At 39.7% G+C, this 27868-nt stretch overlaps 4 protein-coding genes across 5 annotated transcripts; 1 reads left to right on the top strand and 3 right to left on the bottom strand.

Moving 5' to 3' along the window:
- Positions 1–309: 309 nt before the first annotated feature.
- On the bottom strand, positions 310–15176 carry LOC6586127. The gene is made up of 7 exons (XM_002011714.4): positions 14664–15176; positions 5074–5478; positions 4195–4883; positions 3072–3285; positions 2684–3005; positions 1496–1620; positions 310–1420 (listed from the first exon to the last, which is right to left on the bottom strand). Exons 2-7 carry the CDS (start codon positions 5291–5293, stop codon positions 1269–1271), a joined length of 1722 nt encoding a protein of 573 aa, XP_002011750.3. The 5' UTR covers positions 5294–5478; positions 14664–15176; the 3' UTR covers positions 310–1268.
- Positions 15177–15623: 447 nt separating this feature from the next.
- LOC6586126 lies at positions 15624–19326 on the top strand. 2 transcript variants are annotated; one of them, XM_002011713.4, is made up of 9 exons: positions 15625–15976; positions 16414–16518; positions 16586–16729; positions 16805–16916; positions 16996–17129; positions 17373–17513; positions 17575–17736; positions 17822–18256; positions 18320–19326. In XM_002011713.4, the coding sequence occupies exons 1-9, from the start codon at positions 15776–15778 to the stop codon at positions 18707–18709; spliced, it is 1824 nt and encodes a 607-aa protein (XP_002011749.1). In that variant the 5' UTR covers positions 15625–15775; the 3' UTR covers positions 18710–19326. The 2 variants fall into 2 exon arrangements, with proteins under 2 accessions (XP_015016124.1, XP_002011749.1); XM_015160638.3 differs by lacking the exons at positions 17822–18256; positions 18320–19326 and having other exon boundaries at positions 15624–15976; positions 17580–17666.
- A 222-nt stretch (positions 19327–19548) lies between these two features.
- LOC6586125 (antigen 5 like allergen Cul n 1) lies at positions 19549–21145 on the bottom strand. The gene is made up of 3 exons (XM_002011712.4): positions 20977–21145; positions 20516–20895; positions 19549–20443 (listed from the first exon to the last, which is right to left on the bottom strand). Exons 1-3 carry the CDS (start codon positions 21109–21111, stop codon positions 20191–20193), a joined length of 768 nt encoding a protein of 255 aa, XP_002011748.4. The 5' UTR covers positions 21112–21145; the 3' UTR covers positions 19549–20190.
- A 3596-nt stretch (positions 21146–24741) lies between these two features.
- Positions 24742–25786, bottom strand: LOC6586124 (glycine-rich cell wall structural protein). The gene is made up of 2 exons (XM_002011711.3): positions 25714–25786; positions 24742–25539 (listed from the first exon to the last, which is right to left on the bottom strand). The coding sequence occupies exons 1-2, from the start codon at positions 25717–25719 to the stop codon at positions 24925–24927; spliced, it is 621 nt and encodes a 206-aa protein (XP_002011747.3). The 5' UTR covers positions 25720–25786; the 3' UTR covers positions 24742–24924.
- Between the last annotated feature and the right edge of the window lie 2082 nt (positions 25787–27868).

Here is a 27868-nt window from a genome sequence, read left to right as displayed (position 1 = left end):
TGATTTTTCATAAATTTTTTCAATTCGACAATATATATATGTAATAACAACAATTGAATAATTTGTCATTTCCGACACTGAGCCAATTTAAATTGCGTGAAAAGCTGTAATAAAAAGTTTGTTTTAAACTAAGTTTTCAACCTCATGAAATACCACCGTTACACTTACCACACACCTGAAGTTTCAGCCAGTTTCAGTTACTTCATCATCATCATCTACTCGAACTTCCAGTCTCGGCCCCTTCATCTACTCGAACTTTGCGGCTAGAAACTTTGTCCCAGCGAAATGGGGTTAAGAAAACACGTTGTCTGGATTTTATATTTGAAAGTATGTATTTTGATTTAGTTTGTAATATAGCATGATAATCATGTCAATGCACGATTATCGCAATTTAACAATATTGGTGGATCATAGAGTTTCGTTAATCCAGCCAAGTAGGTTACCATTAACTAAGATATTAATACATATATTTATGTATACATATATATATAAATCAATTCGAATAAATAGTTTAACTATACAATTTTGAGCTAGCAGAATGAGAATTGAGAAAATATATATGCACGGTATGGAGTTGAGGAGGTAAAATCCTAACTTCTCTCATTTTACAATATTTACAAACATACTAATTGCCGAAACATACAATTAAAATGTTAAATCAACTCATTTATGTAAGTGAAAGTTGAACTTGGACTCACACGTCAAACGAAACATAATAACAAATTTTATTTGAATTTTCACTTTTTCCTTGTCGCATACAAATTCCATTTTTTATTTTCATTTTTTTTTTATTTGTAATAAAACATACTTTTATTATTATTATTATTATTATTATTATTTTTTTTTTTTTGTAATCTTGGCTAAGTTCCTGTGGGTTTACTTGAACTGATATTCGGAATTGTTTCAGATTTTATTTTATTTTTTTTTTAGGTTTTCATTTTTTGTTAAGTTTTTAAACAAGTTGTCGACTTTATTTTATTAAGAAGAATATCAATGAAAGTCGTGTAAATTGATATAGAAAATTCAATGTATGTATTTTGATGTAATTGATGTAGATACATACATAGACCAATCATTGTATTTGGACAAATATTTCAGTTTTAGCAGTTACACAGCGTGAAGCATATACGTACATATATGGAATTCATTTTGTTTTGTTTCTCAGAAATATTCTATGTTCTGGTATTTAGTCAGAAATACCATATATTATTATATAGATGAATGATCGAATGCTAAGTACAATTCCTTTACGTCAGACATTCATTCATTCATTCATTCGTCGCTTTAATACTATGAAATTGTGATGAATGGCTCTTGAGTATGTAAAAACAAATAACAATAATGAAGAGACTCCATGAGAGGGACAGACAACTGCCGGATCTTCGTGCCAAATTGTGCTGAACTGCAGCAGGCAATTCACCTGAAAACGAAAAGCAAAAACACAAGCAAATTAAGCAACGTTTGGGGAGCCAAAAACTTTGTTTATTTGTATTACCCGTGAGTACTTGGACCTGTACAATTACAGTGAAGAGTCGACCAAGGGAACAGGAATAATTTCCACTATCTGAGAGCTTGGCATCGGATATAGAAATTCGACTATTGAGCCATTTGTCGGACACGCTGTAAAGCAGAAAAGAAAATGGTTTATTGTAATTAGAACATACTCCAACAAGTTTGATGAAAGAAAAATTCGATTATTAGCTCTTTATAGATTTCTTTAAGTTTGTAAATATTTGCTATTGAATTAACAAATAATTGTAGATATATTTATTCAATACTAACATTATTTTATTTTATTTTAATTTTTTAAATTGAAATAAATAAAGCTCTGTTTGGGAGTGTTTAACTAAATAATACCCTTAACTCAATCAATCTACATCTCTCTTATACATACATAACAAGCACAACACAGACAAATATACACACACATACATGTACACACATAGGCACGCACTCTGTTTACTGCGCAGTTGACGCCAGCGACTGCGCTTGGGTCGTGCTTATGGGCCTTATAATGAGAGTTCCATTGACGAATAACTTTTCTTCTAGCTGAACTTTCTTAATCAAATTTGGAGCATGATAATGACATCTAGATGCCAAAGCACAAGTCTCTAGTATTTGAAATATGTTCTTTGCGAATGTTTTGCTGAATGACTGGGTATACATATATCCTAAATAAAAAATATGCAAAATTTGGGTATTCATTACAGAAAATCCCACAATAAATTTGAAGCTGCCGCCTTTTGTGGCATTTGAGTTGCGCTTGAACAAAAGAAGAAAAAAAAATCGATTTTTATCGATATTAAGGACTTACGATTAGCCGTACTATAATGATAAGCTTGTACTGCTTATGGCATATTAGAATATTTGTTTAAGATATGAAGTCTGTAAGCTTTTCGGCCTTATGCGATAGCTGAGCTCATAAAAATGGCTAGATTCCAGAGATTCCCAGAGAGAAGAGCGGATAAATGGACGGATAGACGCACGAATACAGCTCGTTCCACGGGCAGACAGACTGACAGACAGGCAAACTCTTCGACTCAGCTCATCAACCTTTATATGGTCTTCCACGCCTCCTCCTGCTTGTTTATAAAATCATTATACCCCGAACTCCCATTCTCAAAGAGTTCAGGTAGTAGAAAATTTGCCTGTAAAATTCTTTAAAAGTATAAGTAGAACCTACCTAGAACGCCTATTGGTCAGTGCTTGGAGCGGTTCGTCGTCCTTGGCCCAGGTAATGAAATGAGTAAAATATTTCTCCAGCTCCTGGCTGGAGTATGTATTGTGAGTATGGTTCGCATCGCCGATTAGATTCATTTCGCTAGCCGTATCATTCAGTTGCTTGCTAGCCGAGTTGCCCAACTCCGTTGACTTGAGTATGGCCAGACGTTCCTTTTGATAGAAGTTGCGTGAGATCTGGCACTGGAGATCGACGGTGCTGCCGGACTTGTAGTATCTGTCGCCCACATCTCGTTCGTGTTCGTCAATGATCCTCAGCGGTGGCTCTGCAGCGGAAAACCAAAATCAATTAACATCCAAAGATGTGAATCTACTGTCATCTCTCGACTCACCCAAAATGGTGAGATTTGTGGTAAAGACGCGCGGCGGATGTGTTGAAACCTGGCACATGTATATGCCAGCGTCTTCCCTCTGGGTTGGATTGATCATCAGACGCCAGTTGTTCGGATATTGAAATTTGACTCGTATACGTGGGTCACCGCTATATGTGACATTGCCAACGGTGAGCAGTGAGACCTTCTCAGTGGTGCGCCTAACCCACATCACCTGCAAATAAGACATGATTCATTTGTGATATATTCAATTTGCTGTATCCAATATCATTAGCTTTGGCTCATCATATAAGCATTTGGCATATATCTACATTTGTACGCAGTCGTATAACTCTTACTTAAAAGGAGGAATAATGGAGCTCAACTATACGAAATGAAGATTCTGACTCTAAAGCTATCGTAAATGACATACAAATTATTTTATACTCCTCTAAGGGTGTGGCTATAAAGTCTCGATGTATGTATATTTAAAATCTTCCGCTTTAAAAACGATATTCTCCGTAGTAGCTCTCATTTTGCCACGCCCTCAATGAGAGTTTATTGAAAGTTTGGAATACTTCATCAGCGAATACCTCAAATATACCAAAAGTACCTAAAATTTTAAAAATTAAACTTAGAGTTCGGTTAGGAATTCTTTTGTAGAATTTGGATATATAGAAACAATTTTGGATATATACGTATATATATGTTTATAGCGACTTCACTTATAGCTTCCGTACGGTTATTACCAAGAAAATTCTGATCCCCAGATAAACTTATATGAGAATGGTCTTTCAATATATCTTTATATATTTATATTTCTATGTAGGGTTACCATATGGTCTTGAGGCCATTCAGGGACGGTTGACGACGATCTTTTTTATCGAAACAGTAGAAACTCGGGAAAATTTCGTGTCAGGTCGGGACACCGGGACATTATTTACAAAAGCGGGCATGTCACGGAATATCAGGACGGATTCTAGTTATATGCTATATTTAAAATTGCAGGTATATATAGATTCAACTTAAGATTAGGAATCAATATCGAAGAACTATATATATGTATATCGCAGAATGATATATTTGTCACCTATATATCGTTATTCGATATATATACCTTACCTTATTCGATATATATGCTTACCGTCTTATCCTTCAGCATGCCGACGCGACAATTGAGCACGGCTTCCGTGAACAGATGCACGGCAGCGACGAGCGTCTTGCCGGGATCCACTAGATTCGACGGCTCTTCGAAGAAGGGTCCATAGTGGTTCTCATGATGATACTTGCTGCGAAAAGTGCGCGAACGTTCCGCATCTGTGAATCCACCCCCAACGCCACCGCCGCCGGCTGTCCAGTGGTTTCGGGAGCGTGCCACATCGATGGGCTGCTTCACGGTGGCGCTGCGTGCGCTCTTGGTGGTCGCCGCTGAAGCAGCCAAGGGATCTTGAGTCCGGGCCGTGCTGCTATTGCCACTCAGGCCAGGCAGTCGAGCTGTGCTGAAGGCCAGGAGTCCAGCTTGGCTGTGAGCTGTTGTCCGAGCTCTTGTTGTACGAGTTGCTGTTGCTGTTGTTGTTGCTGTTGCTGTGGCCGCTGGCTGTGTCTCGCCGGGCATCGAGGAGACGTCAAGGAGCTGCGGCGCTGCTGTGTCAGCGGCAATGAGAGATAGCGCTCTGCTCGTAATACTCTCATCAAAATAGAAATTATTCTCCGAGCTGCTGTCGTTCGGCTTGCTAAGAGCAGCAGTTGATATCGATGCAGTTGCTGCTGATGCTGCTGTTGCTGCTGTTGCTGTTGTTGTTGTTGTTGCTGTTGCTGCTGTTGCTGTGGTGCCTGCAAAATATTTGATAAATATAAGTATTGCATATGAAGTGAATGTGCAACAACAAAGGTTTCCCCTGTCAACTGGCTTCAGCTTGCAGTTAACCGCATTGCAGCTATTCCAATTACGATTGTCATCTGATTCGCTCCAATTATCCACCCCTCCCTCTGTGCCCGCCCTTCTTTGTGCGCGTTGTCTTACCCAGCACGAAGTGTACATGAAATTCAATAACTGTGAATACGGCGAACAGCCAAAAGCATCTCAGACTCCACGGACTCCGCTTCCGACTGTGGCTCAGGCTGATGGCCGGGCTATAGTTCGATTGGGCTGAGTGGGCCGCGATTGCTGATGCCGCTGCCGCTGCCGCTGCCGATGCTGATGCTGATGCTAATGATGCATTATTAACTTGTAAACGCCTCATCCTTTGCACGGGATGACGTGACTTTGACAAACGGCCCTGTTGAGATCAGAAACCTTCATTGTATTCTCAAAACGTAGCTGCCCTCAACGTTTCCAGGCGCTGGCGCACACAGCATTAGCTGTCCATCCAAAACTCTGACGAGCCGCCACTGCGAATGGTTCAATGCGATCTCCCGTCGTGGCCAGCTGGAATTGCATAAAAAGTAAAGTTCACTTAATTTAATATCATACAAAATATCGCAACATATGAAAAATTGTCGGGTAGATGCGGCTTAAAGCACACGCAGAATCATGATTCAGTGACAGCTTTGCGGACTATTTGCTCGCCTTTTGTGCATTCAACCAACTTAATTTGTCAATTAGTGTTAATCAGCAACTACATGAGCTGAAGTCCGTAAAAAATTGACACAGCTCAAATATTGAAAGGTCGCTTAAAGTATAAATACACTGAAAATGAGAGTTCAGGGTATATTTGCTTTTTAATGATGCACGTAACAGAAAGTGGGGGGAGTCATAAGGAATATATACAGTAGAATCCTGATACATAGTTCGAAATGGCAAGGGGATCAGTTTTACTTTCTATTTACACAGAAATTAAAAATTTTTGAGAATTATTGAGAACGAATTTCTTTCATGGGGATATAATTTATTTTCGATTTATCGCGATTTTCGAATTAGCGGGGTACGAATTATGGAGACTCGACTCTATTAATATTATTGATGGCTGAATCGGTATCTTTATATCTGTCTGTTGATCTGCCCGTCTCTTTATTCTCTTTATATTATGTCTAAAGTACACACGATTGAATTAATAGGTAATAACTGAGCGGCGAGAAGGCGTGGCTCAAACGGCAAAAAACAGTTTTCGAAAACGCAAAATGTCAAACTTAACTTAATTTGTAGAGCTTATCCAAAAGCGCTGGTATTTCTCCTACATCCCTACATCCTTCCATGCGTCCTTATCTCCCTTCTCTCCACCTGTTCAGCTGTTCGTCCATCCATCTATCTGTCTATATACTAGTCCATCAGTTTCTATATCCATTCGTCCGCCCATTCAGCTGTCCGTCTATTAGCCTCTGCCTCAAACCATTCCTCCAACCTTTCGTTCCTCTGTCCGTCCGATCTCGTAAGTCACAAAAACTAGGTAGCTCATTTCTTCCACTGTACCACACACAGTACAAGTTCGTTATTATTTTTCCTTATTATCGCCAATTTAAATACCAGAACAGAAGTTGACTTTAAATTCAGTGTGAGGGCTCCTCTTGTAATGCATACAGATATGTTGTATGCCTTACACACTGGCTACCTCCCACTTGGCCCCATCAAGCAAAATATTTCACATACTAGACGCAACTTATGCTTTAGCATCCGCACAGATGGGGATGTCATTATTATGCTCCGAAAGTTTGATTGGGAAAGTCCATCTAGAAGCAAAGTTATTCAACAATTAAGTTGGCACAGTAAAGCCACAGAAGCGCAGTACACAGAGTGCGTGCTGCTGTGTGTGAGTGTGTGTATGTGTGATGTGGTGTGTGTGTATATGTGTGTGCATGTGTTGGTTGATATGTATGATTAACAGAAGCGTCCAATGATTTCAATAGCAGCTTTTGCTCGGAAATTAGGGTAGCTCTTAGTCGGGTACTGCCAACCCCGAAACACTTCAAAATGGGGGAATCGAATATACATATATTAGTTTTGTTTTATCTCTGATTTTGTTCAGTATTCAGCTCATTCCGCCAAGCAAGTCCCTTGGGTATTCTGTAAATCCCATTTAAGAAACTCCCAGGTTTATCATAAGTTACTCCAGCTAAGCTAGAACCAGTTGGGAATTCGATGCATGCAGTTTAAACTGCATTCACTTGCACTCGTACCGCCCTAGAACCCAATGCTGATAAAGTAAAGCTGGAAAAACTCTTCCACTTTAATATAGTATATAGGTATATAGCATATACATAATACTTTAATGTCAATCAAGTCTTCAATCTGCAATCTTTGTTCTACTAAAAATGCACTCCATTGCTTTATATTATGAAGCTGCAGCAGCAGCAGAACCAGTTTGATTAAACTTTCTTTTTTCTTGATTTTTATTTATATTTATTTTTTGCGTAGTGCTCCACAAAGCGTTCCCCCCTTTGACGTGGACAACAGTTAGCGGAAAGTTCATTTCTGTTAACTCAACAATATTAATAAAAAATTGCAATTCAAGAGCGGAAATGATGAGGTAAACTTGTTTAAAAATGTATTGGTAAATAAATGTTTTCCGGTCAAACGCGTTTCATCATTTGCAGTTAACGCGTAAGCGCGTCCAAAGGTGTAGATTGTGATGCGTCACTTATTGATTAAGCAGGTCAAGTGATGGGAGAGAAAGAGAGAGCGAGAGAGAGAAAGACAGGGCTATATATAGAGGGAGGGAGCGACTATTGAAGTTAGTTAAGTTTTCTGATTTGTATCAGAAAAGCTGATTTCAAAGCGATTTTTTACTGCCTTAGGATACTGAGAGACAGGGAGAGCGAGAGACTGAGAGAGAGAGAGAGAAAGACTGTGAGAGAAGGTACATAAAATGAATTAAAGTTTGTTCCTACGGCAATGGACCTTGGCCAGCTGCGTTGTCTCTTCATCATCGTAGTCATCGTCATCGTCGTCATCGTCGTCGTCGTCGTCGTCGTCGTCGTCGTCGTCGTCGTCGTCATTGCCGGCGTCCATCATAGTTGATATATCTCCAGCTCGCTGCCCGCTGCCCGCTGCCTGTGCCCACAAAGTGCTTGCTTATTACATTTCTCTCAACTTTCATTTCCACTTTCCCATCGGCCGTTGGGGACTCCCCTCGGGGCCTGGATGTTTCAGAGGCTGTGTGGCTGCGAGGCTGTTGGGCGTTGCTAGCACTTGCCCTTGGCTCAAGACATAATCACCGTAATAAATATTATATTAGTGAAGTTGTTGTTGTTGTTGTTCATCTTGTTCTTGCTGACATTCTCATTCTCTTTGCCTTTTTTCCATGTTGCCTGCGAGAGGGCATTATAGTTTGCTCATGAAGTGTGTCACTTAGACCAGAAAGATCTGGCAACTAGCGATTATAGAGTCTGATTTGAACGAGAAGTATTACGTGTATAGTAGATATCTAGTATCGACGATTTTACATCGAAATTTTTACCATATCATATTGTATAGTAGTATAGAGGGCAGTTGGAAAATAAATTGAATTTTCATGGAATTTTCCCAAGATTTTCTTGCAGCTTACTATTTCATGTAGTTCTATTATTATCAAGCACAGAATTTTAATTCTTTAGGCTCTCATTAGTTCTCCTCTTTAAAATATGTGATTACTATGTGATATATTGTAGTTTTGATATGGGGGGTACTAAAGTAGTGTTAGAAATCGTTATTAAACTAAGTTTTTACGAATTCTTCTTATCTTCTAGTCAATCGAATTTAGAATTTCGAACTTTATCGGTTTGCAGTAAAATATGCTTCTAGTACAGAGAATATTAATGGGATTTGTGTCAATAGAAATCGAAAGTAAACTACATATTTTTGAGGTTATGTAAATTTTGTTCTTAACAATAACTAATTTCTATGTCTTATAGCTTGCAGGAAATTCCGGTTGCTAATTGAATTTTAATTTCAAGGATTTTTCTTATTTATAAATTATAATAACGGATTGGTATATCAAACAAATTCAGTATAATGAATATTCATACATAATGCCAGCTAGCTCTTCTTTCCTATAGGTCAGTATTTTGTTAACAATGTCTGACTACTATATTATATTTATATATACGAAATTCGACTCAAATTCATTTCTATTCTTCTATTCAAACTTTCGTCTGACAAAAATTATATATAATATTTATATTATCTACTATCGATTATCCGAAAGGGTATCACATATTTGGTGTCCTGTTATTCATTATTCTTTCCCCCATCATTTCATTTTTTTTGCGTTCTCTCCTTTTTTGTTGTTCGCTGTTATTGTTCGCTATTGTTTGGTTTTAGGCGCATCCCTTTTGTTTCTCTTGTGTGTGTGTCTCTGTGTGTGTGTGTGTGTGTTTTATTTTGTTGTTTTGCCTTGCCACCGACTGACGTTGTTGACATTTGAATTTGCGAAATAATTTTAAAGGCCGACTCGTTGGCAACTATTTACTTATGCAGCGATAACAACGAAGCGTAGATGAGAGGAGCGGAAAGGGGGGGGTGGGAGGGGACAGCAGCAAAGTCAGAGACTGGGAAGGCTTAAAGCCTTGCGTATTCTAATTGCACTTGATGGGCGACCCGGGCCAGCTGGGCGGACAGAATATTCTCATAACATAGCAGCAATAAAACTCGAATGGGGCTCTTGTATAGCAAAATTTCATTTTATGAAATCCTCTTGGTCGCCGCTCTTAGCGCTCAGCGCTCAGCATCATCAGCATCAGCAGCATCAGCATCATCAGCAGCAGCGGCATCATCATCAGTGTCACGTGCTTGCGGCGCTCTTTTTTTTCCCTTTTTCTTTTATTTTTTCTTGCGACCCTGGCCGAGACATCGTAGACCATCGTTAGCATTCGCCTTTCTTTACCTGACTTTGACTAACTAGCTCTTAACGCTTACCGTCGCTTAGCATATGCGTAAAGCTCAACCCCCAAAAAAAAAAAAAAAAAAAAACAAACAAACAAAATCTTAGCTGAAACATGTATGTATGTTTGTGTGTGTGTGTGTGTGTGTGTGTCTGCAGTGGAGCACCTGCTGTGCCTCATTGAGTGCAAAACGTGCTTTGTTTTGTTTCATACGCATTACGCGTAAGTCTTGTACACATTTTAGCTAACCACCCACAGCCCTCAGCTGCGCTGTTTATTACACCAAATTCTTCATCTTCTTTGGGTAATACATACATACGCATACATACATATAAATGTATATACATATATAGGTATATATATTCAGATTAGAAAGTTCTTTAGGCGCCCAACAACCGGGTTGACATCTTGGGATTACGACTTTTTCTTACCCTCTCGCAGCTTTGTAACTTTGTTGACTACTCGTCATACGCACACTCACACACACACACACACACACACACATATGTATAAATACACAAAGTTGTACTCATACATTAACGCAGTAAGTATAGGTTATTGCGGCATGTTTGTTGGGGCTAACTGAATATAACAAGATTGCGGTTTTTGGTTACACTGGCATTGGTTGCATATGCTGCTGTCTATAGTCTTAGGCTAATGGATTCCCTCCACACACACACACACACACACACACACACACACACACACACACACACACACACACACACACACACACACACACACACACACACACACACACACACACAAACACATACACAAGTATGCATGTTTAGAACATAATCTAATCATTATGCTGATACAAACTGGTGTGCAATTGCGTGTAAATACATATGCATACGCACATATACATACATATACATATGTACATATGTATGTATGTATATATGTGTGCATGTACGCACTGCTGCCATTCATTAAAAGCGACATTTTGAACGGTTTAAACAATCAGACCCAAGCACCCACAGTAAGGCGGAGCTTTTGCAGTTAGCCAAATGCTGAGCGGATTGAAATTGGAAATTGAAACAACGATATGAAAAATGTGCGGCAAAAAGTTGATAGGCCTAATGTATTTATGCAAATGGCGAACTGTTTATATTACAAATGTTCAAGCAGGCAAATTGAATTGCATTGAATTTAATTCATGAAATCATTTTAGAAGCACATCAAAAATGAAATATACAGCAATTTACAATTATTTTTATATATTTAACAGAAAATACTATTTAATTATATATATATATGTGTATATTGAAATTGAATAATTTATCTATAATACAAAAAAATATTAAGAAATAAATAAAATATAAACATGTTGAAATTAGTATTATATTAAAAAATAAATTACTAAATATGAATAGATGTTTATATAATTTTTGTTTTTTTATTTTTATTTTTTTTTATTTTTGATTTTTCTCAAAAAGTTTTTAGATCCTCGTATATATGCATGCACATAATATAAATATATATATTTTAATATATGCTTAAAAAAACATCAGGAATTTTCGATGTTCGTTTGTCCTGGATTCTTGTATATGAATATAAATAAATATGCATTTTATAATATTTATTAAAACAGCATCAGAAATTTTCGATTTTCGTTTGTTCTGCTTCGTTATCCTGCTGCTCCTTTGTCTCACATAAGTCGCCAGGCTCTATCATGTTATATGCTCAGTTAAGTTTTGACAGCTCTTTAGCTTGTACATATTTTAACTCGTTTTCCATTTTGACTTGCAAAAATTGTAGCCAGAGCCTGTATAAATTTGTTGGCCAAAAACAAGATATGTTCTATGAGCCAGCAGCAGTCAGATCTGAAAGGTTCTTGGAAGGACGCTGCACCGTTATGATGGACTAGATAAATCCGGCTTGTATATACTTGGAGAATTAGTGGCAAAAAAGGAATTTTATGGCAATGGTATCCTATCTGATGGGGATTACGAGGAAGCGCGACAAAAGATATGGATATTATGCTAAACAAAAACAAGTGACGAAAACTTGTTATGACAACAGTTTCAAAACATATCTATGTTTATTTAAAGAGTTTTTCTTTTTGTATTTTCAGCTTTTTGGCAAACTCTAAAAAACATGTCCTTCCATTTTATGTCTAAATAATCACTATGACATGTGATTTTACGCTGTTGCAAAAAAGTGTTTAAATCACAAAATAAAAAAAAAATAAAAAGAAAATGACAAGTAAAAACAAAAACATAACAACAACAAGAAAAACTCTTGATTTACATATGACAAATGTTTGTTTTTGCAGCATTTGCTATTTGCTTTCTATGCATTTTGTTTAATAAACAAATTTTATGCACATATCAAAGATAGATTTGCAATGTGAAATGCGGTTTCTGTTGCCCAAATATTTGACAGAAACACATACGATATACTATAAATAAACCATGTATAATTTATTTATTTAAGATATGCTACGCGTTTAGAGCTATTTTATTAGGCAAACTCTATTAGTACTGACCTGTTTGGCTGTGCAACTATTTTTCGAGTCTTTACTCAAGTTCTATAACAGTGAACCCATTGAAAGTGCGAAATCAGGGTATTATGGTTTTGTGGAGGTGTATGCAGGCAGAAGGAGGCGTGGCAGGGCGCATATTGTTTGCCAGCGTAGATTGATTGAAGGATCAGCTCCTCATAGGGTCTAGGGCATCTGTTAGTCGAGCAGGTTCGATTGTCAGGCGAAATCATGTTCTTCCGAGTTTTTTATATATTGAAAACAACATCCATTCGGATTAGGCAAATGAAATAGAATCGAGCGGCTGGCAGCTCTTGGCAGTCAATGTTGTTGAATTGAATCAGAGTTGAAGGATATGGAGTGCGAGTCATTATATTAGCATATAAGCAAATTGCGTTTGCTATAGCCATAGAGAGCAATAGCTTTCATGTTTTTTTAAATAATAAATTATGTTATTTAAATTTTCTGTAGGATTTTTATTTTTATTTTTAGGGGGGTCCGAATGCATTAATAAGGACTACGCTCGTGCGCTCCCCATAAATCAAATCAGTTTCTTTACATCTGCATATATTACATATATATATATATATATGTACATATGCATGTATATTATTGTATACGTGCTTGTGTGTGTCTTCTACTCTTTTGCATTAAACATTAATGTTTTTGCAACCAAAGTAATTGTTTTAATGTGCAGCAAATAAATTATTCATACCACATTAATCAAAAATTTATATTTCTCTCAATTTCATGAGCGACCTCAACTGAATTTAATTTAAAATTAGTTAATTTAAGGGGTGTGCGGGAGAGGGGGAGCGGGAGATGGCTAGCGAGATACAAAGATTGACGAGCTGCAGGCTAACAACCACATTATTTCAAAAATGTTAAATGAAGTATAAAAACTAAATGAGAAAGGGAGAGACACAGAGTTCAGGAGTGAACGCATAAGTGAGAATGCGAGTGCGAGTGATAGAGATAGTTAGAGAGATGGGGTGTGAGGGATTGGAATGCCATAATTTATTTCTTACAAGAGAATGTAGTGGGAAAGGGAAACCGCCGCAATAATTGGGAAGTTTTTAATAAACAATTATGAGAAAAACAAAAGAAAATAAGAGGGCAAGAAAGGGAGAGAGAGATATGTATATATAAGGAAAGAGCGATAGATATATATATATGTATATTTATATAGAAAAATAGAGAGCGATATGTATACAGAAACAGAGAGAGCGAGAGAGATAAAGATAGGCAGAGCTTGAGAAGATTTAGAGGACAAAAGACAGATTAAGCCAGAATTCGTAAGCGAATCCTAGAAAGGGAATAAATTAAAATATAAGAAAGTCACAAATGTGTTTTATGGAAGGCAAAAATCATAATAAAGCGAGACTGTGTGACTTTTGAGAAAAATAATGGAAAAAACAGAGGTTTGAAAATAGAAAATTCCAAGAAGTGAAAATTACAGAAAATGTATAAACATCAGAGATAACAAGAATGTAGTAATTGAAGCGCAGATATGAGTGCGCCTTAGTGATAGAGGGGGAGGGGTGGAATAGAAAGAAGTATGGTAGGGAGGGAAGGAAGAGTACAGGGAGAGATCTAAGTAGAGAAAAAGGAGGAGCGAAAAAGATAGATTAAGTAAAAGTAATAAGTAAATAGGTAAAAATAGAGAAAGCGAGGGCATGAGAAAGATAATAGAGAGAGAGAGAGAGAGAGAGAGAGAGAGGTTGGGGAGATGCAACGTGGAAAAGAATAGTGAAGTGAGATAGAGAAAGCGAAAGAGAAAGCGAGTGAGAGGGAGAAAGTAAAGCTAGAGTGAGAGAGAAATAGAGAGAGCTGGAGAAAGATATAGGTAGTTAAGAGAGAGAGAGAGAGAGATAGAGTGCTCCACCTCTATCTTCATCTTATTATATTCTATATATATATATATGTAAAACTACGGAGAAAGAGAGAGAAATATAGAGAGACTGTAAACAAAACAAGGATGCCCCGCATATAATTTGATTTTGTTGATTTGTTCTTCCTTCAAGTACATTTGGTAACTATCTAATAATGATCACGAAATGCAATCACACAATGGCCCGTTGACTGAGTTGAGTACACAGATGGAAATATGCAAAGAACTCTTGTTCCATTGCAGCTGCCGAGAACTTTCACATGATAAAAAAAAACACACACACACGCAAAAAAAAAGGAGAATTGCAAACAGTTTTTGCGTGGTAAATGGAGCTGGCATAATATGAGTAAAGTATATTAAATGCATCCGGCAAATAAGCTTTGCGAATTTCCCAGGATTATAATATCAGAGTAGGTAATATGTACAACTTTTCACTCACCCGGTTAAATTGTTTGCTTAATTTATATTCCAGATATGAACAAAAAGAACGGAACTCGCGCTCACTTGCGACTCGTGGCTAAAAATTGTTATTAAAACATTTCTGTTGTTGCATTCTATTATTCTTTTGATTTTTATACTTCACATCACATTTGGCACTTGTTTGCATTTCACATATATATATATATATATCTAGGGACTATATATATATATATATGGTAGAAAAAAAATTGTTAAAAAAAGTCAACAAAACATTTGTAGATTTTACGCACGAAACTTTAATAATTTTGGTTATTTAATTTGTATTTTTTTATTTATTTAATTTTATTTCTTTTTGGTAGAATCTAAGTCAATTATTTATTTGATTGTATTTTTTCCTTTTTTTTTGAATCGCGCATTCCGTTAGACGAGCAGCGAAAGGCGACAATAAAAGACGACAATTGAATTGGATGTTCCGCCAGTGCGGGGCCAGCACGTTGGCATCGCTTATCCTTGAAAACCGTAATGAACTGTCGTTCGCAAAATTACGGACACATGGCGAAGCATCCAAATGAACAGCTCGGCTGGCTCTGAGTGCAAGCTCAGCGCCATCCTGCACACACTCAAAACTCTCCAGCCAATGCCACTCGATGCAATCCACTCAATTCTCGCGCTGTTCACCACGATGCCAGCACCACTGCAAAGCTGTCCCAAAAGCTTGGCCAGAGCTTTCTGCAGATTGCGGGGCTAAACTGAGCAGATGCTCAATCCCAATTACTCAATCAACGTCCTCTCCCCTACTCTGAGTCTGAGTGCCTTCGATTTGCACTCAAAGTTAGTTTTAGTTAGGGGAAAGTGGGTAATTCTGGAATGTTTCTTTGACGTGAATGTTTCTTACCCATGCTCACTCAACTCACACAACTCACTCAGTAGGTCATGCATGAGAAAACCAATTCAAAATAAACATAGTAGACGCCTTTTATCTACCCCTTTCATATATAGACGAGACTTCGAGTCTTTATGATCAAAGAATACAGAAAACACAACAAAGAAAGCTAACAAAATATATAAAAAATCTCTCTATATATACATATATATTTTCGTCTTGAGAACCATTCCAACAAGTCGGCTGCAATGAACAAGCGTACCAAGGAAGTGGATGATGCGCTGAGGAAGAAGCTGGCCAAGCTGCGCTTCAAGCGTGTGGTGCGCGTCGCCTATGCCAATCATCAGTGGGTGAATGAGACGGACGATCAGGGCATCACCCTGAATGTGAAGAAGAATGTGGCGATGCTGGTGCGCAAGAAGCATAAGACGGGCATATTGACAATGGCGGTAAGCATCCGACATACTTTATATACTCTGCATACACTATGATTATTTATATTTTATATAGTATGATCTATATACTGCTTCATACAATCTACTTATATGTATTATGCTGTATATATATTATGCTGTATATATATATATATATATGTATATATATCCTACATACATGTACTCTATATATTCTATATACACCTTATGCAGCATATACCCAATATGATCTATACGTTCTATACGCTTTGTATACACTACAAACTTTATTGTATAGATTCTATATACCCTATGTACTTTATTTGCCCTATATATTCTATCTATTCTAAATAAATTACAGAGTACATACCCCACATACACTCTATATACTCCATGTGCTATAGATTCCACAAATACTCTATACAGGCCTCTATATAACCCTCTATACCACCTGTATTCCCTTTGTATTGCAGCAAAAAGGTCTCTTGGCCACTTTGCACTCCACTCGCTCTATAGCAGAGCGCAAGAAACTTTGCACAATCGTCGCTAGCCTAGGCTGTTTCACCCAAGTGCCACCGGTAAGACATCTCTGTCCATCTATATTACTATATTCACCTATATGAATCTTGCCGAAATCTTTCGCAGAAAATTCGAGCTCGTCTGGTGCCCTATCTTCACTTTATGGTCGTTAGTGCGGGTCGCACCTTAATGAAAGAGGGCGATATGCCCACCTGTGTTTATTTTGTTGTGAGCGGCGAGGTCGAGATGTCAAGAAAATTAATGAATAAGGTAATGTTATATATATGCTCATTCATATATATTTATATATATACATATTTCACTATCCAACAATTCCTTTGGTAGATATCACGCAAAGTGGAATCGAAGCCTGAGGCATTTTTCGGGCCAGGCGATTGGATTGGCGAGGTTGAGCTGCTCGAGGAGAATTCACGAATGAATACATATAAGGCTACAAGTAAATCATTTGAAAAAAAAAAAAAAAAAAATAATCGAATGCTAGTTAATTGTTGCCTATAATAAGTTAAATTCTTCAGCTAATTGCGAAATTTTGGCATTGGACGATTTCGATTTCAGGGCTATGCTCATGCCATATGTGAAAAAAGTTTGGATTGAGAAGAAGAGGGCGATTGCCTCGCTAAGCTATCTGAAATACATGAATGATTCACAGGTAAGACTTCTTGATGTCTGTGTATGGAATACATAGAGACTCGTTAAATACAAATTAATAGTATTTTGATGCGGTTTTCCTAAGGACGACATATGATATAGTACTTTGATCGGAAAGATATGGGCATAAGCTGAAGTTTCTACTGAGATTTTTATATAATATATTGAGAAATCTAATGAAACGCTTCATTTGCCTATTCCCTTTGCACTCATTTCGATTTCTCTCTCTATGTTCCGTTTTCAGATTGTGAGCGCCTGTAAGTTTGGCATCCTAAGACAATACGATCCATTGAGCACAATCTATCCGGATAGTTCGGATAATATACAACATGTGTATTTTGTGCTAAGCGGCGAATGCGTTATACTGCAATGCTTGTATATGAGGGTAAGTTTAATCTCTCTTTCTCTCTCTCTCTCTCTCTCTATATGTCCTTATTTCCTGATAGGTTAGATTTGAAAAAGGCGAATTGCATTATGACCTGTCGCCCGTGGCCGATGACGCTTCCGAAAATGAAGTAGAGGACGACAAGACAGAGCCGTTCGATGTGCGGGAACTGCTGCGCTCGAGCTCTTCGCTGGACGAAGCCGGCAAAAACAAGAAGAAGGCGGTATGACTGACTGCAGCGCTCATTGGCTAACTGTGTGGGATATATATGTACATCTATTTGTTGTCTTTATGTTTCTTCCCTGCAGAAGCGCAAGGCGGAGTTTGCCAAGATCGAGGCGAACTGCAAGCTGTTGAACGAGAAGCCACCGGCTGTCGAGGAGCGTCCGATGATGCGCCAATTCCGCCATTCGCATCATCACAAGTCGATAATAGATCATCTGTGGGATGACGATTTTGATTTTTCGGTTTGCGAGGACGAAGAGGATTTGTGTTCGACGGACAGCGGCTACTCGTTGAAACGGGACTCGACTGTGGCAGACGGCATGCGTCGATCGAGTCGCTTGAGCAAGTCGAGCAAACAAAGCAGGCAAAGCAGGCAAAGCAAGCTCAGCAGGCAGAGCAGGAATAGCAAAAACATGGCCGAAGAAGCGGTGGAAGAGGAGGAGTCGCCAATAATCACAGCCTCACTGTCGCGCACCAGCACGCTGACAAGTTCATCGTATCAATCGAAGTGGGATAAAGTAAATATTGCCCATGTTTAATGTATATTCGTTATGCCTGACTCTTCTTGGCCGCCCGTTTAGGGCGAAGGTAATTATGTCACCCATTTCGTGGACGTCGGCTCAATGACATTTGGCGGACTTTTTGGGGTGGGCGAGAAAGGCGATCATCGCGTTATCATGGCCCGCACCACTGTCCAATGCCTGCTCATACCACGCTACTGGCTGATGGAGGAGGACCAAAACCCGGGACACATGTGGCAGCGCATGCGCTTCTATCTGGACCGCTGGATACCGTCGAGGAAGACACTGTACGAGGACTTCATCAAGACACGCAAATGGGCCCAGTTCAAGGCCGACTGTGTCGAGGAGTTCACCAACTCGATCACCAGTGACACTAAGGTGGAAGATATACCCATCGTAATTCGCATAGTTGAATTAAAGGAGCCTAAGACCGGATCGACCACTCGCTAGAGTCTTTTTCCCACAGTAACAATTTTTTACTTTGATCCATACTTTTCATTCGAACGTGTGGACATAAACCCATTTCTAGACTACAATCGAAAAATCAACAATCATCCCAATCGAGCTCAATTGATGAAACCAGATACAGTCCCATTAATACAAATATCAGGCTTTTTTACTTTTACACTATGTCTGGATCACTGGACGCTATCGAGGAGGATTTCATTAAGATACATAAATGGGAGACTGTCTCCAGGAATTCACTATTCGACCGATCATTAAATTTTTGTTTTTCATAGCAACAAATTACAATATTGGTTCACGCTATTCAATCCAAAGTGTGGACACAAACCGATATTTGGACAACAAACAAATAATCGAAAAAAGATCCCAATTGAGCTCAATTGATGAAAGGAAATCAAGTTTCAATATTACAAATATAAGGATTTATTACTTTTATACAAAATTCAATTAGCTGGAGGTACAATTTACGATATATAAACCATGCGGCATTTACAAAATTCCCATTAAAAATTTTTTGTGAAATGACAAAAACCAATTGAGTCAACGCGAATATCTCAAGGTATCCATTCATTGTACATAATAAACGCATTTACGATATAAAATACCACATTATTTTATTTTTAAATCCAAGACAATACTCATATATAAATTATCTCAGCTGGTAGCGGATAATATTAGTACATTTAGCGAGTACTCACACGGTTGTGTATTTTTAGTCAAGTTATAAACAAACTTTAGTTGGGGCTTTTCATTATGGTGCAAGTTTCTAAAAGGGACATCAACGGATACTTGATAACGTTGCTCGTATAATTGTCATAGGGAATTATTGTGGGGTTTTTAGCCAAGCCATCAACCAAATTGAGCAAAGGGTTTTGTTTATAGTACAAGCTTTATAAAGGGATATACACGGATAAAGTTGCGCTTATACTACATTGCACGTCATAGGATATTTGGTATATTTTAGCAAGGTCACAAACCAACTGGGCTTTTTTTTTTTTATAGTAAATATTTCATAAAGGGAAGTCAATAGATACTTTAGACCGTTGGGCTTTTACGGCACAAGCCATAGGATATTTTTATATTTTATAGCTAAGTCACAAACCAACTTGGGTTTTAGTTTATAGTGAATAAAAGGGAAATTGAAATACACATGGCAGAGAACAATTATGTATTTCTCACTGCTTTCGAGCATAGGTTCTAGAATTGAAACGCTTGCCCATAGTATAGTACCATAAAAGACTTTTTCAAATCCCAGCTAAGTCAGTATACTGATACTTAGCTTGTGCTCACAGCTGACATGTTTGAAACGGGGGGAAATGAACGGATAATATGGTATTATCCCAGTAAAAAAGCTTGGAATTTCATTAATTGAAATTTCACACTAATGGCTAACCCCTACATGGGACAATAAAGGTATATAATCTTAGTGAAGGAGAAATTGAGTTGGATTTAAAGGGAAATGAAAATTAGCCGGCCCACGTATTATAGCTATATTCCTCACTCTCCGCACAGAGATTGGTGTAGTTGGGATTGCGTCCCCTGATACACTCGGAGGCCGGTGGTCCAGCCCGATAGATCGGATTGTTTAGCACATTTGTGACCGCATAGTTGCAGGCGAGGAGCGTGTTTTCCAGCCCATTGGCGTCCGTGAACCGGGCGACGGCACAGCCCACGCGATTGTTGCGCTCATTCACCATGGTCGTAAAGTGGCCGATGGCACTGCGGATGACAGAGATACCAACTGAATTAACTAACCAAAGCTAAGCAACGAGATTCGTTGGGCATACGCACGGTCCGCCACGCGGCACATAAACCTCCACATCGGCACTGGTCGCATATTGATACTCGTCGAACCAGGCGGCGATGCGATCCCGCAGAAATGTCGCCGTGTCAATGTTGAGCGTGTAGAGAATGCTCAGATTCTGGCCGGAGTAGCGATAGGTGTTCGTGTTGCGGCACTCGTCGTGCGCCATGCGGCACTGCAGCGTGTTGTAGGCGGCCACCTGGGCGAGCGTCGAGTCCCACGACATCGTCGCCATATGCAGGGCACTCGGAAAGCCGCTCAGTCCGCCGCCTGCGACCAGATTGCGTCGATCGTTGTGCTCCTTCAGGATGAGCGGAATGTAAGCATCGAGCGAGACAAACTCGCCCTGACAGCCGCTCGCGAATTGCTGAGAAGCATAGATCGTTCAGTTTAATGCCCCCATTTCATTCCATTCCATTTCCCATTTCTCTGATGTGGCACTACTTACACCACTATTCCCGCAGACAACATGCCGCACTCCTTCCGGGCAGAGTGCGGGATTGCAGTAGTTCTGGGCGCAGCTCAAGCGAGCGCCCAGCCAGAGCAACTGCAGCAAGGTCACAAAACTACAGCAGCGCGCCATCGGCAGTCGAGCGAGTCGCAAGCGTAGCCCCCAGCGGGGCAGCAACTATTTATAGGCAATGGCAGTGCTTGGACAATGCCTCCATATCGTCTCAGTGGCACATCTGTTGTTCGCGCTGCCTGCCATACAAATCACAGGCCATATCACATAAGGCGAAGGGGCAAGGTAAAGTGAAAAGGAGAGGGAGAGGGAGAGGGGAACGACTTGAAAAGAAAACAGCTAGATGCACTGCTGATTGTTCGGCTCACTGAAGGTTCTGTTCCCATACGCTCGTATACGTAATTAATTCGATAACAGCTGTTGCGCTGCCCCTCCCCTTGGCCACCTTGCCGCTCAGCCCAGTTGTTCTTTTCAGTTAATTTAGGTCGCTGTCTGACTAGCTGACTGGCATCAAAAGATTGGCGTCTTATGACTCAACGGAACTGCCGCAGCTTGGCTTACGCTTTGCCAATCAACAGCTTTGCTCTTGTTCTTCAGCTTCAATTGGAGAGGAAATCATTTGAAAATCGATATAAAGCTGAGCTCTGATTGGATTCTTATATGAATTTATTTAATTTTGTATGTATATCAACTATAAATTAATGAAAAATGTGTGCATATTTATGTGTGTGTGTATATCTATCTATTCAAGTGCGAATGCACGTATCTATGCATATGTATGTAAATATTTATGTTTATATTTGTCTTTGTGTATATGTGTATATTCTTATTCATTCATATATGTCTATATACATATATTTATATTATATATACATATATTATGTGAATATATGTATATTACATGTTGTATGATGAACGAATGATGCATATACTGCATATGATTATGAATAAGATGATGCATAATGATTACTATGATGCATATATTGTGCATATGTATGTATATATTTGTATATGTATGTATAGATGTATGGGTATGTATATTTATGTATATAGCTGTATATGTATGTATGTGTATGTATAAGTATCTATATGTATGTCTATGTATGTCTTTATTTATGTATATGTATGCCTACGTATATACATATATGCCTGTGAATACTTACGTAAGGCTGTTTGTATTCTTGTATTTATGGTATGTACATATATGTATATGTATATGTACTTATATACAACTTTATTGTTTATATATGTATGTGTGTATGTATTGTGAGTAACTATGCATGAATGCATACGCATAGTCATACAAATAAATATACATACATTTATGTATATACGCGCGCAGTCTTCAGGACAGCCATCCGTTAATAAATAACAATCAAATGATGTTTTCTGAAGCACTGCCTTTCCATGCGATTCTCAGGAATTGAAGTACTCCCCAGTGGCCATCATGCTTTGATGTTTCAGTTGTTCTGCCAATCTAAACTAATTTATTTTTAACACTCCATTAAACTCACTCTCTATTCACTCCCTGACTCCCCTCACCCTCTTCGCTCTCCACCCCACCCCTATGTTGTTGTCTTTTATTCGTTTTATCTAGTTATTTGTGTTCATCTTTCTAGCTGTTGGCCAGCAGCAGTTTAACCCGCTTTAGAGCTGCTTTTGCACTTGAAGTGCTTATGAAGAAGTCTTTCACGAAGATTGCAAGATTCCTGTGATACCTTTCGCTGGACGGAGGCGGGGCGGAGGTCGGTTCTGGCCACGTTTGAAAAGTTTAATTGAATGGCTTGAACCGGAGCAGCTGCACTTTTACTTTTTGACTGTCTGACTTTGACATGTGCCGACAGCACCCACGTATCGACGTGAAGGACCAGACGGAGCCAAACTTCCGACTCGATGCCCGCCTGTCCTGAACTTGGCTCGACGCACTGGGCCAATCAGGCCTCGGCTACAGCTTTGTGTGCCGAAGCTTTTGCGCTTCGCCATTGACACAGAGCTGAACAAAGCTCTGATGGAACGTCGACAGAGGCGACAGGCTGGACAGGTACAACAGCGGGTGGGCATAGGCATAGGCATAGCCGTATGGGAAGGGGTGGAGGTTGGCTCGCAGAGAGACGTTAATTGAAATGCTGCAGCTGCACACGTTGTCTGCCATTGGCAACGGCCCATATTTGTTCATCTTATTGAAGCGATGGCTGTGTGTGAAATTTTCCACAGATTTCATTTTCATTAGCCAGATAGGTCAGTCAGCTCCAGTTCGTTTTCCCTTTCATTTGCAGCTGCTGCCGATGGATTCTCGTTTACCTTGAGCTATGCAACAATTTCGTTTTCATTTTAACAATTCTTATGCAAGAGCAGACCAAAAATGTTTTTGTAATTTGTACGAGATGTTAGGCACTTGCTATCTATTTCCTTTTGTGCCCAAAGTTGTGCACTCACAGTGGGCATTCGTTAGCGTGTACACGAGAAAGTGTTCAAGCATGAGCATTGAGTCTACAATGGAATATGAGAACAGCTTGTGCCCTGTGGCCAATTGCAATAGGAATAGACATGTTTATTTCTCAGAGCATTGTTCTCAGCTCATAAGAATTTTAAATATATCATTCAGAGCGACGATTTCACTGCAGTTCAGCTGTATGCTGTATGCTGTATGCTGTATGCTGTATGCTGTATGCTGTATGCTGTATGCTGTATGCTGTATGCTGTATGCTGTATGCTGTATGCTGTATGCTGTATGCTGTATGCTGTATGCTGTATGCTGTATGCTGTATGCTGTATGCTGTATGCTGTATGCTGTATGCTGTATGCTGTATGCTGTATGCTGTATGCTGTATGCTGTATGCTGTATGCTGTATGCTGTATGCTGTATGCTGTATGCTGTATGCTGTATGCTGTATGCTGTATGCTGTATGCTGTATGCTGTATGCTGTATGCTGTATGCTGTATGCTGTATGCTGTATGCTGTATGCTGTATGATGTATGCTGTATGCTGTATGCTGTATTATGCTGTATGCTGTATGCTGTATGCTGTATGCTGTATGCTGTATGCTGTATGCTGTATGCTGTATGCTGTATGCTGTATGCTGTATGCTGTATGCTGTATGCTGTATGCTGTATGCTGTATGCTGTATGCTGTATGCTGTATGCTGTATGCTGTATGCTGTATGCTGTATGCTGTATGCTGTATGCTGTATGCTGTATGCTGTATGCTGTATGCTGTATGCTGTATGCTGTATGCTGTCTGCTGTATGCTGTATGCTGTATGCTGTATGCTGTATGCTGTATGCTGTATGCAGGTTAGGACTTACTTTTAATAGCTTCCTAGGAAGCACATATTGTATATATTATATATTATTTGATTCTTAATCATATATATAGATGTTATAATAATATTATACTATAATATACGAAACTATATAGTTTCATATATTTAATGAGAATTATCAATGGGTTGAGTTTCGTCCAGCTAGAAGTATTACTTAGTTTTCTTTTGTTCATCTATGTTTAAGTCATATCTTAATGGGATTGTTCTATGCACAATTAGAACAAAATTGTATGTTACCAAGTGTTACTCCCCAATATAGTCTCTAAGACCTCCATCAATGTACGAGTCATGTTGTGCAGTGTAAACAAGTGCGACCGCTGATTCCACAGAGATTGTCGCTAGCGGAAATGACTTTCAGCTCGCGCCTGGATCTGACCTGGCCTCGCATAATTAACGCTGCGAATTAAGCAAACATTTTGGCTTCGCTCTTCACGCTTGTATTATTTGTTTTAATGTAATGAGTATTTACAATTCGAGTGGTCAACAAAAAATTAATGCAAAAAACAAAGAGGTGAAAGGGCCGCTGCACGAGCTCCCAAACGAACACAGCACACATGTCACAGAGACCCAGACACAAAGGTATCGCATGTACGCGGATTGTGGATCGCTGTTTACCAGCCGCTGGAGGCCCAGCCACCCTGAGGTGCCCAGCCACCGCCACCGCCACCGCCGCCGCCGCTGATGCCGCCTGCATCGGAGATGACCTTGACGATTTGCACAGTGCCGGAGCTGCCACCATGGCCGCCTCCATAGCCGCCTCCATAGCCGCCGCCATGTCCGCCTCCATAGCCGCCTCCATAGCCGCCGCCATAGCCGCCGCCGTAGCCGCCGCCTGCACCGCCGTCGGAGATGACCTTAACAATTTTGACAGTGCTGGCACCGCCACCATAGCCGCCTCCAAAGCCACCGCCATGACCGCCTCCATAGCCGCCGCCATGACCGCCTCCATAGCCACCGCCGTAGCCGCCGCCATAGCCGCCGCCATAGCCGCCGCCAGCACCACCATCAGAGATGACCTTGATGATTTTCACGGCACCACCACCGCCGCCGCCTCCATGGCCGCCGCCGTAGCCACCGCCATAGCCGCCTCCATGGCCGCCGCCATAGCCGCCGCCGTAGCCACCGCCATGACCACCGCTATAGCCGCCACCGGAGCTGAGGGCGCTGCCGCCGCCAAGGAAGCCCGCATGGGCCATGCTGCACACAGCGAGCAGACAAACGAATACCTTGGAAGAGAAACAGGCACAATAAATCAATTCCAATTACGACATTGTCACGGCACGGCACAAAACAAAAAAGAAAAAACAATACAAAAAAAAAAATTAAAGTTTAGCTCGAAATTTCCGTAATCCCGACGACGGCGATATTTCGAGCTGAGCCGATCCGGAGGCAGGACGCACCTTCATGTTGGCCCTGTGTCTTGCTTGGAGCTAGGAGTTGGGATTGCAAATGCGACTTCGACGAGAGCTGAACTTCAACTGTGCCGTTGCAGTGCACTAGCGCTGGCTTTTATGGCCCCACCAGAGCTGGCCAAGAGCCCAACAGGGCCCAAAGCCACAAAACCAGCTCGACCCTGCCCCAAGCTGGTTAGCTTGCCGGACAGCCCGTTAGCCAAGTCTATGCTAATGCATGACACTCTAATTGGTTGTCCACGCGATGCTCTGCTCGGATTATGCCATCATACAGCCATCATTCAGCCATCAAAGACCACAAAGCCATCTCTCGCGACGCCTTCGCTGGCGCGTTGAGCTCACAGCTCTCACAGCTCTGGGCTCTCTTTATTGGCTCGTTATGCAATTCATCAAAGCGCTTGCACAAAGAGCATTAGCCAAACAAAACAAAAACTAATGCGAATAAGTAGCGCTTTTTAACACTCCAAGCGCCAAGCGCCAAGCCCCAAGCCTCAAACACCAAACAGCGAAAATCAAACCCAACTCTGAATCAAATGCCGCCTTCATTAGATGCCCTAGCTATATGGTCATTGTAATACTTTAATAACGCTGCTGGAGCAACATTTGCCATTTTCCGCTTTGGTTATTAAAAACTTAGCCCAATGATAAACAGGCAAGCGTGCTCTAGTGGGAAGTGTACGACTAGCGGATACCCTAAGCCCAACCAAGAATAATCAATTCGCTCTTGTATGCACACATAACAAATCACACATGTATACACACAGACATGCAGACATGCAGACAGACACACTTACATACGCACAGACGTGCACACACTTATAAGTAATACCGATCATTGCTTACTGCCCAGTTTATGGGCTGCTCTTATGGTTCATCTTTCCCATAGTAAAAAATGCTATTACAATTTAATTGCTTAATAACTTTTATTCTAGACATTTCTAGACATTTAACTTATGCGTGGGCTATTTTTTGCATTGCTGTTTTCATTATGTATCAAATATATGTTTGATGTTGTATGGTATATAAATATGTGTATATACATGAGACTTTGGCGTAGTAGATTAGTGAAAATATTAAAATAAATCAGAAGCTAAGGAACACGTATTATCACAAGAGACTTATTAAAGCTAGGGAGGTAAGTATGTAGCATACTCTGCTAAAGGTCTAGAAGATACTGAATGCGATTAAAAATGAGTATTACCTTGACGGTCACAAAATTGATATACCTGAAAAGAGATAAATAGTATTTGAGAAAATGAGAAACGACAACAATGTCGGTACTGAGCTCATCGAAAGAGGTTATATTTATAGAATATCTAGTGTTATGTCTTTATCTGATTTAGCAGGGTGCCATAATATACATAATAGAACATAAGCTAAGATAAGATAAGATGTCTCAGTCAGCACATATCGAGAGGAAGTTCCATGTGATGCAGTTCATGTCATGGCTAACCAGTTCCTGACTAAATATCATGTTATACAAGTTATGTATGATATCTATATACAAGTTATGGATATGTTTACGGTCTTTTTTTATTAAATCTTAGCATGATATGGTAAAACTTCATACCCCAAAATCTTGTCTTAGATTGAAATTACTGATATACATTTAATATGAACAGCTTTGGGGCTCATCTCTGTTGTCTCGTTTCCGTTGAGTATAATAAGTGCGCCGATGGAGCTTATTAATTTATTAAGCCTTCGGATCGACACTTGATAGATGGCAAATATAATTCAACTGTGTTGTGCTCCAAGTTAATTGCATCAGCATTGTTTGCGGGGCTCGCGGAAGCTCACAGATCCCACGCAGTCACGACATTCAGCGCTGGCTGGCTGGCAGCTCGTCCAACTGGCTCTTTGGGTCCGTGGTGGAGCCAGCAATTATGTTGAGCTGTAAATGAAATGAATTAAAGCTCATAAATCTCTACAATTTTTATGTTTTCAAAACTTTTTGCCGTTGGAAATTTGTTAAATTTACGAGTTAGTATTATTAGCTTAGCTTCAATTCAGGGCTGCTGCCGTCTTCGCCTTTTGACGAGGGTTCGTCTGCCGGCGCGGACAGTCTAAGCCGCTAAACAGGTTTCCAATTTACATCGTATTGCCTGATCTCCGACATAAGTACACGAATAAAGCTTCATTATAA

This window comes from Drosophila mojavensis, unplaced genomic scaffold, assembly GCF_018153725.1.
Source record: "Drosophila mojavensis isolate 15081-1352.22 unplaced genomic scaffold, ASM1815372v1 contig_136, whole genome shotgun sequence".
In the NCBI taxonomy this organism is placed as follows: Eukaryota; Metazoa; Arthropoda; class Insecta; order Diptera; family Drosophilidae; genus Drosophila; species Drosophila mojavensis.
This window is presented reverse-complemented; position numbering and strand designations above follow the sequence as displayed.